The following is a 14,231-nucleotide window of genomic DNA, read 5'->3' as shown; positions in this document are numbered from 1 at the left end:
TCTGGGGGGGAGAAAAGTTCCTGTAAAAAAGTTCCTGGTACAAATTGTTCCGGGAATTTTGGTGGAAACGGGGCTTTAGACATTTGGGGCCAGATTTACTAAACAGGGCAAATTAGCGCAAGAGCTTAATGCGTGATCTACTGGCAAATTGAAGAACACAGGACACAGCTGGATCCTTTTCATAATGACCAAAGAGATCCACCAAGAGCAGAGCAAATTAGCGTCTGGTTTAAAACATACTTTTTCGGGCAGTAAATAAACAATGGCACAAATACCAGTAAATTGACAAGCACAAACCTTAGTAAATAATCTTGTGTGATTCATTTAAATACCCTCCTTGCATAAATTTTGCTTTTGAAAGGGGAACACCTATAGTAAATGCATTTGCAGTAAGGTCAGTTTCAAAAATAATCTGTTCATGCCTTTTTAGCGGCGATTTTTCACTGCGTGCCTTTTATAAATTCTGACAGTCGTTTTTTAACGCCAAGGGTGTTTGCGCTGGCACAAGCTGTTAGTAAATCTGACCCTTGATGTTAGGTGTTGGCAGCCAAAATATGGAACTGGTTACATCTGTTGCATTCCCAAGTGTTGTCCAAGTATTTGCTTTTTTATTAAAGCACATTGAATTCTTGTTAGCAGGTCTTTAACCTTTACCACAATGGTAACACCCCCAAAACACCAAGAACGCTAATCATGAATGAGTAACAGAACACTTTTCACTTTTCCCCTTTTTCAAAACTGCATAAAAGAACACTTTGTTAACATTTACTCTCCCTATCCAGTCCAATGCAAATTAATGATGGGTTGTGGAAATCCTCTTCCTAGTTTAAACAATGCTACTTTAACACAATACAATAAAATAATTTGTGTAGTCCCACCTCTAATGGATTAAGTGGATTTTTTTCAAGCACAAAATCTCTTTTTTGAGTGTATTTTCAATGTTTTGTTCAGTGAGCAGTTGACACCAAAAGTACAGAACCGCATAACCCCTTGAGAAGACTGTATTAGTTAATCATGTCATTTAGTCATTCTCCCTACACTTTCAAACCTCTGTAGTCATTTAAGATGCAGTTATGTAATTCACAGTGCTTTATATAATGAGTAGCTAATTCCCTCATAAGGTATACAGTCTTTTTCCTGTTTTTTTATATATGTAAACTTAAAATGCATACTTAAAACTTACCTGATATATTTTACAGTTGCGGAGCTGTTTTTGTTGTTGTTTTGTTTTGTGGTCCGTTGAACAAGGTCTTAATTTCAATGCATTAGAATAAAAATATCTTTTGAATAGATTTTGATATTTCCCCCTCTGTCATTCTGGTAAAAAAAAAAAAAATCAGAAGCTCCTAAAATCAATGAAAGGCCAAAAATCCACAAAGTAGAGTTATCAAATAGTTTTTAGGATTTTTTCCTCCGAGCTTCTGCTCGACCACCAGACAGGCAGTGGTTTATACCCCAGCAGAATATGCATCTCCCCCGTCTTTGAGATAGGAGTGTTACATAAGTCCGCACTCATTCACACAGATGTTTGTTCTCCCACTGCTTCATCTTTGCCTCTGCCTCAGGCAGAGATCTGCCTGGATCAAGCTATGATGGCTAATTGTGTAACTGTTTCTACCTCCTCCACAATACCGAGGCATTAAGATAAACGGCACTTTCGCTTCTTTTCGTTTGCCTCCCCGAGAGCCCCTCTGCGTCTAGACTTCCTGTGATTGGAAGAGACAGGCGAACCGACATCCTCAATGGACCCGCTCATCCCTCCCGAATCCTCTCATAGCCATCCCTCTAAAGACAGATCCTGTTTGCTTTCATTATGGCATGTGCTAAAATTAACTTTATGCTTCCTCTCCCCTCTCTCTCTCTCTCTCTCTCTCTCTCTCTCTCTCTCTCTCTCTCTCTCTCTCTCTCTCTCTCTCTCTCTCTCTCTCTCTCTCTCTCTCTCTCTCTCTCTCTCTCTCTCTCTCTCTCTCTCTCTCTCTCGCTCTTTCTTCTGTGTCCACAGTGCCAGACTCTGCCAAGCCCAGCCCCACCCCTCCTCCCCCCACCAACCCCAGCACCGCCATCAACCCGTCTGTGCCCTCAGCCAACAGCAGCACCGGTGGCAATGGCAAGCGCGCACCCTCCGGCAACCAACAGCAGCAGCAGCCACCGGCAGCCCCTCGCTACCCGCCCAGAGAGGTGCCCCCTCGTTTCCGTCAACACGAACACAAGCAGCTACTGAAGCGGGGTCAACCTCTGCCCACCGGGAGCACGGCTCTCGCGCAGCCAGTGTCCGCCAGCCTTACGCCTCAGCCCTTCTCCTGCCAGACTCACCCAGGTCAGCCTCTCCTCCATGATACACACAGGACAGCATGCTGAATCAGGGTGCAGCCCAGAAAAATCTCACGCCCTTTGTGTTGGCCAAAATTGGCGACCATGTGGTCTGTTTTGTTGTTTTATGTAATGTTGAAGGAAAGTGGATGAGCTGGTTGTGCCAGAGTTTGTTTGGGTGCTGGTCTGAACAGGCTGTGGTGATATTGGCTCTTGCTCCAGCATTGAGTGTGATATAATAATATAAAACTGCATTCTTAAAAAGCGATCTACCAGTGTGTTGATAAATGGAGACTTGGCAACAAAACTAATTACAAATAAGTAGGATGATGAGAAGCAGCTGCTAAATTTTCACACTGCGTACTCTAAGCGGAGATGAATGGTTTCCAGAAGGTTTTTTAAAAAAGTTGAAGTCACAAAGAAAATAAAATTGACAATTCAGTATAATGAATAGGGCTGGGTAAAAAAAAAAAGATTTTATGATTAATTGCACTCTTAATGTATGCAACAATATACCCAAGAATCAAACCGGAACTGAAACAAATAAGAAAATCTGTAACTATATTCAGGCCTCTAATATTAGACTTTCAAAAAATATATATTAATATTAAAAATCCAACTTGTAATTTATAGTGAGCAATAAAAAAAAAGTCCCAGTCTTCTTCTTTCATTCCACCCTGTTACTGCAAGCTATTTTTAATTAAAAAATTATTTAAAAAAATATTTTTATTTATTGGCCCCTTAGATTTTCTAAGAAAATTCCAAGGGGCCATTCACACAGCACATTTTGCCATTAAAAATGCAAGACATAAGCAGTAGAATTAAGATGTTTATTTTTATTATTTATAACTTATATTAACTTGGGTGCCGCATTTTTACAGTGCTGTGTGTTTTGCGGGATGCGTAGCTCAACAGTCAAATATAACAGTCTAGCACATGTTTACATGTAAAACAATGAAAATGTAGCACAGTGTAATGAAAGTGCATACCTTGTGAACAGCCTCTAATGAGTGTGGCACAAAATATGTGGTTCAATAGGCAGTAAAATGGACTTATTTATTCATCACTCAGACAGGCTCTTGTTGAAATCTCCTGCTGACATTTAATCATGGTCTTTTTGTTATAGTGTTGTTTGAACTCATTCATGTGTGCATGTGAAGTAGGTAGTAGTGGATGCTGCTTTTTTTGCTGCCTCTGTTTTGCAGTCGAAGAAAGCTAGGTGGATAGAAACCGTCATGCTGAGCTGTTCTTTGCTACTTCCTGTGTTTGGAGGTGTGTGGGTGTGCCAAGAGTGTTGTAGTTTGTTCGTGGATTTGGCAGTCTTCAGCTGTGTCTGTGGCTTCTCGATTGCTGTGGCGGAGAACGAGTTTGAGAGGAGAAGGGAGAGATGGCAGACGATCAGCTTTGTGGGCAGAAGTGATTCACAGCTTACAGTAAATGTGCATGAGTCTTTGTTTTGGGAGGGTAGAAGAATAGTCATTGTGCTGGCCCATATATGTGCCATACCAGAGTATAGATTGGTTCTGCTCTGAAGCAGGGGGTCTTTAACGTTTTATAGGGCAAGGACACATTAGGTAATGACATGGGGCAACGACCAGTGTTTATTTTGACAGCAAATTTTGATTTAGTTTTAGTCAGTGTCTTTTGACTAAAATGCTATTTAGTTTTAGTCTAGCCTAGAAGTCTAGACAGTGGCAGCAGATTTATTCTTCTTAATGTGGGTCTGTAGACTGGGTAAACCCAGCCTGATCTGCCGATTTGATTTCGCCCGGCAACTCTGTCTGGAAATCTGTACATAAATTTATTCTGCTTCTGTTACACTTTTGCGGGAACCAATCACAGACGAGCTCATCCACCTGGCGCGCTGTTGGCGTTTTTTTTATTTATTTGATTTTAAGTGGGTCTGGCTTGTCAGGCTAGTTTTAGTCGACTAAACATCATAAGATTTGAGTTGACTAAATCTACAGTAGTTTAGTTAAATTGTAATGCATTAATTTAGGGCTGAAACGATTCATCGAGTAACTCGAGTTAATCGAATCAAAAAAATTCTCGAGGCAAAATCATCTGCCTCGATGCTTCGCTTAGTCCATTTAACTACACACAGATATTGCAGAAAGACATTTTTTTGTGTAAGGACTCGGAGTATGAGCGGATTGTGGTTATATCTGCGGTTCAGGTGCGTAAACATCCCAAAAATTGCAGGCGGATGAGAGAAATCGTTAATATGTTGATTTTAATAAAGACGCGGAACTCTCATATCACGCTAAAACGCAATGAATGCATGTCGTTCTTTAACTTTCGTTTTCAGCTCATGTCGAGATCAAAGACCGCAATGCGAGAGAGAGAGAACGGGCGGGCATCAGCCCTGGTAATATCATTTAATATGGCTGTTTTTAAATTAAGACAACTGTGTGTTGAGCTTCAGGATGCGACGCTGAACATTTAAGTTTCATTTGCGGCAGTAGCCTACACGCGTCAGCTGAGGAGATACGAGCGACTCCAAACACATGAACTCGATGGAGTTTGCAGCTTTGCACATGGATCACCGTCATTGTGATGTGTGTGAAATCTTTAATGAGACTTTATATATCCTACTTGGTAATATCTTCGAAATGCACCATTAGATGTTCTCAATACTAGGCGCAACAAACATCAGAACAAGCTGTAACGCGCGCGCGTTTGTGATGAGCAGCGCTTGTGCTTTCAGAGCTCAGAGCTGCGTGCTTTCATTGATTTGTGTAATTTAAATATCACACTTTAATCATATTTATAGCTACTAACTTAAAACAAGCTGTGTTACAATGATGAATGATTAGCTCAAAAGATCAGCATGTGTGATGTACTTTATCTGAATTAAACATATCTCGCGTTTGATTACGTTCTAGCGGTTATTCCTCCGTGTGATGTATAGGTTGTCGACCCTGGTTTATGTAAATGTTATTTTACCAAATAAGTTTTTTTTTGTTTTGTTTAGCAACCTACTTCAGTGTAGCTAATATGTGACGATAGCATCGCGCTTAACACGGAGGATTTGAAGTTGTGACTGCCGGGTGCGGGTGGATGGTTTGTTTCTAACAGCTGATTCGGTGACGATAGAGCTGATCCGCGCATCTCTTGTTCCAAGTTAACCTGTCCAATATGTTTTGCTTCAGTAAAGGAGTAAATAAGACAGTAAATGCTTATGTCATGCCTGAGCTGAAGCTGAAACATGAAAGTTAAGTTGCACAACATAAATACAATTTTTAGTTATTTATATTATTTATAGAATATTTATATTATATAGAATTTATAGAATATTTATATTACTTATATTGGCATTATTGTTATTTATATTACTACTATTTAGATTTATTGGTTGTAGGTTTAGTTTTAGATTGAACTATGTTTACCTTTTTAAAGTAATTTGAAATAGATTTTTATTTAATATAATATGGCAATTGTATGCATTAAAATTGTTTAGTTTCACAGTTATTAATGTATGCAATTTCAGCAATAAAACTTAATTTTTCTAAAAAGAAAGCAAATTAGATGTTAATTTTAAGATACCAGTCTTATTGTCTCTTATTGCTCTTTAATAAAGAAAAAGTAATTATTATCCCATTAATCGATTAATCGATCGATTAAGTGGTAGATTAATTGATTACAAAAAGAATCAATAGCTGCAGCCCTACATTAATTGAGCATTTAAAGGTCCCGTTCTTCGCGTGTTTTTGAAGCTTTGGTTTGATTATGTTTACAGTGTACAATATAACATGAGTTCATGCTTCGCGTGTAAAAAAACACAGTATTTTTCACGCAATTGACTTATTGACTTACAGCGCTGTTTCCTCTGTCCTAAAACGGCCTGATGATTTCCTATGAAGTCCCTCCTTCAGAAACACGGAACGAGTTCTGATTAGGCCAGCGCTTCCCGTGTTGTGATTGGACAGCAGCTTAGCGCACTTTGCCCAGAAAGGTCACGCCTCTTACCATAACGGGGAGATGCAAGCGCTGAATGCACGCTCTTCTCCACTTGGGAGAGTAACAAGACCACGCCCCCTATTTTGCGTTTTCTTGTGGGTGGAGGGTTAGCCAACAAACGGTTCTAGTGACGTCATTCTTGGAGGAAGTGCAGCGGTGTAGCGCTCTAGCCCAGTGTTACTCATTGCGCGGCTCGCCAAGCTTTAATTTGCGGCTCGCATTATATCACATGTGAATGCGTATCAATAGTACGAGTGTGCAATCTCGTGGAATGTATACGAGTTTTGCCGTGCATATGATACGCACTTTATGGCGTGTATATGACATGCTCTTTGATGGGGGTGTGCGTATAATACGCGTATCATATGCAGGCGAAAAACTGTTTACCATATGCATGCCAAATACATTCCATGACGCTAAATTAGGACGATTCTAACAGAGAAACCGCCTCACCAATGGACATCTTGCATGCCTCACAAGGATTGCAACGACAAGCTACAAATACAACATGAAGAAAGTCAAGGAAATGCATGCATGCTTCCGCTCATCCCAGCATTAATGTAATCCTGCTTTTTTGGATGGCGGGAGGCTTCGGCTTCGTCCCGTCTTTTTTAGTCTGCGTGTTCTTCAATACGCAGCGGCGCGGAGCAGAGCGCACGTCAGAAGCAGAGGTGTGTGTGCGTGTACATCTGAGCCTCTGTAGTAGATATATGCACTTTTTGTAAAAATGAAAGTTAAGACATCTGTCATTTATTTTTCTCTTGTATTGTATCTTCAATTTTCTTTTTGCGGCCAAGTTTTATTTTCACAAAAATATTCAGGCAAATTAATAAATTTTTGTCTACTCTAATTTCACAATTTACGATGTGATTCATAATGTAGGCCTAATTAACGAACAAGAAATATTAACAAAGCCATTTTCATCAGATTAGACATTTTAAGTGCTATTGTTATCTAATTTTTTGGCCTTCAGAACATCTTAAAATGCACATATGTAGATCATAGAAATCAAAATTTTCTCGGGGGAGCATGCCCCCCGAACCCCCCTAACATTTTGAATCTCTGTAATTATAAACACTATTGGATACAAATATTACATTTAAAGTATGAGCATGCAGTAAGGGGGTAATATTTGCTTTATAAGTAATAAACAGCCAATATCGTTTGGGTATGCATGTTTGTAAGCTACTAGTTAATGGTGCAATTTGGACACTACACTATGTTACTATTTTTTCCATAGCCTACCCTCACTGGGGGCTAAGCTCCCCTAAAACGAAAATCCTAGAAACGCCCCTGCTTTGCAATAAAAGTGGCTCTCCTATTGATTTTGCGCTATCAGTGCGGCTCTCATGAAAAAAATAGTGAAGACCACTGCTCTAGCCCCTAATAGTTTACTTATCATTAGTCGACTAGAAGCTTGGTGGAACAAAATTGTATTAGTCCGTTAGTTGCAGAGAAAAAAAAAACTTATAGAAAGTAATCGAAATCACACAAGTTGTTATGGACAATTCGTTAACAGCAGGAAATCCAAACATTAGCCTATCATTCATCAATCTCGAATATGGCTTATCGCTTGAAACTTGTGATCACTTGCATTTAACTTAAAATACTCTGACATTTTTAGTCATACACATAAGAGTAATGCAAACTGCAAAGGGTCTACTTTTATTTCTGTAAACTAACAATAACAACAAAATGTTGTTTTTTTGTTACACAGGGATTGTTCACCCAAAAATGAAAATTGTCATCATTTATTAATTTGTTGTTCCAAACCTGTATGAGTTTCTTTGTTCTGCTGAACACAAAAGGAGATATTTTTAAGAATGTTTATAACAAGCAGAAAGAGCAACCATACACTGAAAAAAATTTGGAGTGTCATTTACTTAAAAAAGCTAGGCAACTTTTTCCACACAGAAAGTGCTTGTAATTTTTACTCAGGCTATTTCTAAGTAATATTTACTTACTAGAACCACTTATTTTATATGTAAAATACACAAGTAAATTACTAATTTGCACTCAATTTTTCTTAGTAAATTTTACTGCTGTGATATCAAGCATACATTACTTGCCCAGTATCAAGTAAAATGTACTTAACTATAAATGTAACATTTGCAAAGACATTAAGTTATTGTTACTTAATTATATTTAACTTAGCAGGTTGTATTTATTAAAAGTAATCAAGTAAATTTAATTTTAAAAGGTGACATGCTTCATGCCACAATGCATTCTGGGAGCCATGGATGACCCAGAATGAATTGTTGAGATTCATTGGCTGAATCTTGATATCTGTGTGTGAGAAAAGCTTGCAGGAGTTCAAAGTGCTTAGTGTACAGTCTGTTATAAAACTTATTCAACTTTTCTGGTTAAAACCGTGCTGGATCTTTTCTAGAATCAAACAAAGTTAATAGTATATTGCTCATACTCAGTCACAAGACTGGTGAATTAAGCCATTACACAATGATCATATTCTGATCATCAAGCAGCCGACAGCTTCTGATCGCGTTTTCTCTGCTTTTCTTCCCATAGCAAACCCAGATTCAGCAGGCAGAGAAACACTAACATTAAAAAGTCATCAAACTGCCCAACTAAAGAAAACACTGATCACCATAATGGTGACATAAAAATACTCTATTAATTCTCAATAAGAGTTTATGTAGCTTTAGCAACCGTTATTGTGATTAAAACTCACGTTCAGTTAAAAGTCAAAACTTACTGAGAATAAGTCAGCCACATAAAAGCAACATCCCAAAATGACCATCTCTGAACAAGTGGGATCTTTTTGTAAAAAAAAAAATACTGTACGCACATTTCAAATGCACTTTGCTTCTCAGATTAAAATGTACTTAATATTTTTTGGTGAATGTGCTGTGGCTATAAAACATTAAATAGTATTTGTAAATATATTATAAAATGTATTCTTTCAGTTAATTTATAAGAATAATTTGTGTAAATTTTACATAAGATATATAGTTCCAACTTAACCTTGATTTTACAATGTATAAATTACATGAATTAATGTAGTCATTATTTATGTCATTATTATACAAAGTCATTATTTTCAGTGTATTTTACTACCATAGTATTTTTTCCCTACTATGGTAGCCAATGTTGCTCTATCTGCTTGGTTAAACATTTTTCAAAATATCTTCTTTTGTGTTCAGCAGAACAAAGAAACTCATATAGGTTTGGAACAACTTGAGGGCGAGTAAATGACAGAATTTTCATTTTTGGGTGAACAATCCCTTTAAGCATGTAACAAAAATGAACCGAAACTCAGTGGAAGCTTGCCTCACTCTCATGAAAAATACATATATATAAAAAGCTTGAATTCTTAAGGGATTTCAACCAATTCAAGCGGAAAACAAATATTATCAGATTATGTAATAACATGCATATAAGCCCGTCCACTGTGGAGATGATGAGCCAGCATTGTTGACTTAATCTCTGCATCAGAAAACACGATCAATATTGAATCAAATGCTTAGACAGTCTCGTTCTGTTTTTTCACGACACTCATAATCTTTACATTTGCCCATGCACTGTGGCAAGCTTTATGCATGCTTTTGAGCACTGATTACAGTGGATTATACACTGATCAGGCATAACTTTGATGTTATAACTTCCTAATATTGTGTTGGTCCCCCTTTTGCTGCCAAAACAGCCCTGACCCATCATGGCATGGACTCCACTTGACCCCTAAATATGTGCTGTGGTATCTGGCACCAAGATGTTAGCAGCAGATCCTTTAAGCCCTGTAAGTTGTGAGGTGGAGCCTCCATGGATCAGACATGTTTGTTTAGCACATCCCAAAGAAGCTCAATTAGATTGAGATCTGGGGAAATTTGAGGCCAAGTCAAGACCTCAAACTCTTGTTGTTGTGCTCCTCAAACCATTTGAACTATTAACTACACCAAACAACAAACTGTGATGCACTGTGTATTCTGACACCTTTCTATCAGAACCAGCATTAACTTCTTGAGCAATTTGAGCTACAGTAGCTCATCTGTTTGATCGGACCACACGGGTCAGCCTTCACTCCCCATGTGCATCAATGAGCCATGACCCTGGCTCACCACTGTTTCTTTTTTGGACCCCTTTTGATAGATACTGACCACTGCAGACTGGGAACACCCCATAGAGCTGCAGTTTTGGAGATGCTCTGACCCAGTCGTCTAGGCATCATAATTTGGCTTCTGTCAAACTTGGTCAAATCCTTACACTTGCCAATTTTTCCTGCTTCTACACATCTACTTTGAGGACAACATTTTCACTTACTGCCTGAAATCTCCCACCCACTAAAGGTGCCGTGATGGAGAGATAATCAGTGTTATTCACTTTACCTGTTATGCCATTTCCGTGTATAGAGGTAATTAAAGGCTCACTATAATGATTTATGGCTTATTAATATAAACATGATTAGTTGACTATTAGCTTAAATGAATGACTACTAGTCAGCTAGAAAAATCTTTAATCGAGGACAGCCCTACTCCAGAGGGTAAACACAAAAAAAACACTGGAGCATTTGTCAAAATGTGTTTCGCCTGTGAGTGTCAGTCCCAGAATGCATTGTGGTGATTTAAAAAAAAAAACCTACCAACACTTGCACTTCTTTTGCTGCTTTCTTCTGTCTCTCTCCACTTGATGAGTTTGCTTTTGTGTATGTTTTGAGCCGACACATGCACTGAGCTGTGGTTCTGCTAAATGTTACTTAACGAACAGTGGGAGCCTAGCAAGTAATAAGAGCTCCTAGCTTTTTGTATGTGTGTGTTTTTACAGGAAGCCACTGGAATGCAGCCGAATGGCCCACAGCTTTGCTTTAAGCCAGAAGCCGCATCAGCACAGAGGCTGTATTCATTTAGCTTGTCTCTTTTAGCTCTTTTAGCCCTCCTGTCTTTCTTACAGTCGTCACATGTCTAATGTAAAACAGCCTTAGGGACAGAAAATCTTTGCCTTCTATCCTCAGAAACTATGGAGATCAATACATTTTTACTTTAATATGTCATGATGCTCCCTTTCCATGTGTTACAATTACGCCTGTAATAGTGTGATTAGATATACAGCTTATAATGGTGTGAATGAGTAATTTAGCAGTAGCATTTGCTGTTGCACATGCATTACACACTTTGCTTTTAAGCCCTAGTGTATTTGTTTCTGTATGTAGATTTGAGGTTTATGTTTCACAGTGTGGCCGGCTGCTCTGTGGAGTGCATTTCAACTTACAGGCCTGCTGTTGCAGAAGAATTATCAGCTCATTATGGGCCAGTTTGCCTCAGTGAGTCCTGTGTTCTTTTCGCCCAACCACCAAACAGACCTAAGTGTTGGCACTGATCCCAGCCACACAAACTTTCTCTCTCTCTTTTTTTTCGTGTCACGCCCATACAACTTGCATGCATCCCACCAACGTTAACATTGTTGTGACCAGGAAGGGAAGTTGACCAGGCTGAGAAGGCTTAGGGAATGATAATGAGGGAATCTTCTTGCTGAAATGAATGAGCTAAAAGCTAAATAATAAATTTGACAAAATATGTTGGTAGACTAATTTGCTTCAAGCCAATACAGCTAGCTTTCCCTTTCTTTTATTTACAATACAAAAAAACAAAAAAAAAACAAATATGCACATACAGTTGAGATCAAGATAATCGGATTTGTCAGCAATCTATATAACAATAACTTGCTCGGTTTATACTGTTTTATTACCTGGTCTTGATTAGTTGGTTCAGTTCTTATTATCATGCATATGCTACATCTGTTCTAGTCGCCCCCTGCTGCCCGATGCTGGTGGTCTCCTAGTGTCTGCCTGTTCCTGATGTCGCATCCTGCTGTGGAAGAGCGGGAGTGTGGTATAGTACATAAAAACGGATGGTTGTTGCATAAGACCCTCATGCATGCTGGCCCCTCCTTCCTCTCTCCCACCATCTTTGCAAATGACAGCCCCCTGTTCTTTGCCCCACAGTATCGCTGCTATTGATTTGTACATGAATGCATACAAACACAGGGCAAAAGTTGTACAGATGCATATGCTTCCATTCACACTGGATTTGCAGGGGGAAGGAATAGAATACAGAGGTCCTGAGACTTGATATTTAAATAAGAAGAGAATTATAGAAATATTTTAAAAAGCATTTAAAAAAGGGGCAAGCAAATAACATGGTTACTAAAAATGTAACTAAAATGAAAAAGCTAGCTCAAAAAGTAATACAAAACTATTATATATAAAAATACTAAAACAACACTGCTTTAAACACATTTAGTGCATTTTTATATAGACAATTTAATTATAGTGCAGATACCATTTTTAGCATGGTATGAATATAGATAGGTTATTTACTTTAAGGTAAAATACACATTTACACTCCTGATGTGTTTAGTTTAGTTAAAAGTTTGTTTAATTTAAGGTTAACAATGCTAATTGTTATTTGGAATCTTAATTTCAGTCTGAGGAAAATATATTTTTCACAAAATATTAAAAAAAAACAATGGGATTCCTTTAATCATAACAACAAATGACACAGCTACACACCTTTTTTTCTCTTTTTTTTTTTTTTTAAAGCTACACTATGTAACTTTTCCGTCCGCTAGAGGGCGCCTTTTCAAAACAAAGGTCTAGTTTGATGATGCCAAGTTTGAGCTCAGAATCTTGGGACATGTGGTCTTCACCTCACAGCCGGTGGAAAATATGAATCTGACAGAAATCATGTTCATGGATGCGTTTAATAACGTTATTGTAGTATAAAGCAGGACCGGGTGTTGTGGAGCGGAGCAAGGCTGCTGGAAAGATTGTTACTCAAACACAAGCCTTGCAGGCAACAGGAATTGTATTACTACGGGACACAGTCACGGGCGTATATCTTGTCGTGAGTATATGGTGACGCAGCTGTTTATCATATTAGATACATTTAAATGTGTTTAAAATGATGTTATGACGTTACTCTGCGTTCGCTCAGCGGCTGCTATGACACGTGTTCACACTGCTAAAAGTAAAGCATTTCTGTAAAATAAAACCGGAAACCGAGGGTAACGCAGATATGACGCAATTGACAGGCGATTCCCTCCGGCGTCCTGGCTCCTTGGTTAAAATAGCAATTTTCTCACAATTTACAAATAGATGGAAACATATTGTAAATTCAACTAAACAGCATGTATATCACTGGCCTAGTGGTTTTGGGATATTTTGCTGCAAAAATACTACACCTTCAAATGTTCTTCGATGTTGCTAAGTAATATTATATAGAATTATTATATAAAATAGAATTTATATAGAAAGTAGAGTTCAGAAAATGTGCAAGGTCTGCTGTGTTAAAAGGGTGTGTGTAGTGCTCAATATTCAATGGGTAAAAATCTGTCTAGTATTTGTCCGAAACTAGTTTGTCACCAACATGGGATGGTGCATCAGCTGCATCGTTTTTCCTGGATAGTACTCTGGCACTCTTACTGTAATAGTTACTTCAGAAAGACACAAAAAAAAACAAAAAATACACATAACTATTTAGGTAGTAAAAACCAAAGCTAACATTTAGATTTACTTGTTTGAGGTTTTTCATAAAAGGGTCATTTGCAGAATAGAGAATAATCAATAATGAAGCTTTGATTACATCATTGCATATTTGGCTGGAAAAAGCTGACACTGAGTTGGAGTATAATAAGAGTCTGTTCTCATAGGACTTTGGTGTTTTGTGTAAATGGGAGGCGCTGGGATCATTTGTAAACAATGCCCTCCTTGATGCCAAGAGCTAGTGTGCTTTTGTACGTGTTCATCTCATTTTCGGTATTTCTGTCTCTTCTGTACTGGAGCCATCTCTTCTTTCCTCCCAGCATGCACGCTTTCCTGTCGTCTTTCTGTCTCCTCTGCATCATTAAAGCGCGGGCACACTCTGCACAGACATTTAGCCCTTGGCCACCTGCCCACCTACATGTGAGCCTCATTTGGTGTGTTTATCCTGTTTCCCATTCAGCCATTGAAG

General features: G+C 38.4%; 1 protein-coding gene across 3 annotated transcripts in view; it reads left to right on the top strand.

Moving 5' to 3' along the window:
* The window catches only part of tnrc6c1 (trinucleotide repeat containing adaptor 6C1), a 60,821-nt gene that overhangs the window by 30,547 nt on the left and 16,043 nt on the right, over positions 1-14,231 (top strand). For 2 of the 3 annotated variants that reach the window (XM_067417830.1, XM_067417824.1), the window contains exon 4: positions 2,003-2,317. The exons of the other annotated variant lie outside the window; for it this stretch is intronic. In XM_067417830.1, coding sequence (XP_067273931.1) covers positions 2,003-2,317 — 315 coding nt within the window. The remainder of the gene's footprint in view (positions 1-2,002; positions 2,318-14,231) is intronic. 3 annotated transcript variants of the gene reach the window in all.

The sequence above is a fragment of the Pseudorasbora parva genome, chromosome 2, assembly GCF_024679245.1.
Source record: "Pseudorasbora parva isolate DD20220531a chromosome 2, ASM2467924v1, whole genome shotgun sequence".
In the NCBI taxonomy this organism is placed as follows: Eukaryota; Metazoa; Chordata; class Actinopteri; order Cypriniformes; family Gobionidae; genus Pseudorasbora; species Pseudorasbora parva.
The sequence above is the reverse complement of the archived record's forward strand: the minus strand, read 5'-3'. Positions and strand labels throughout refer to the sequence as shown.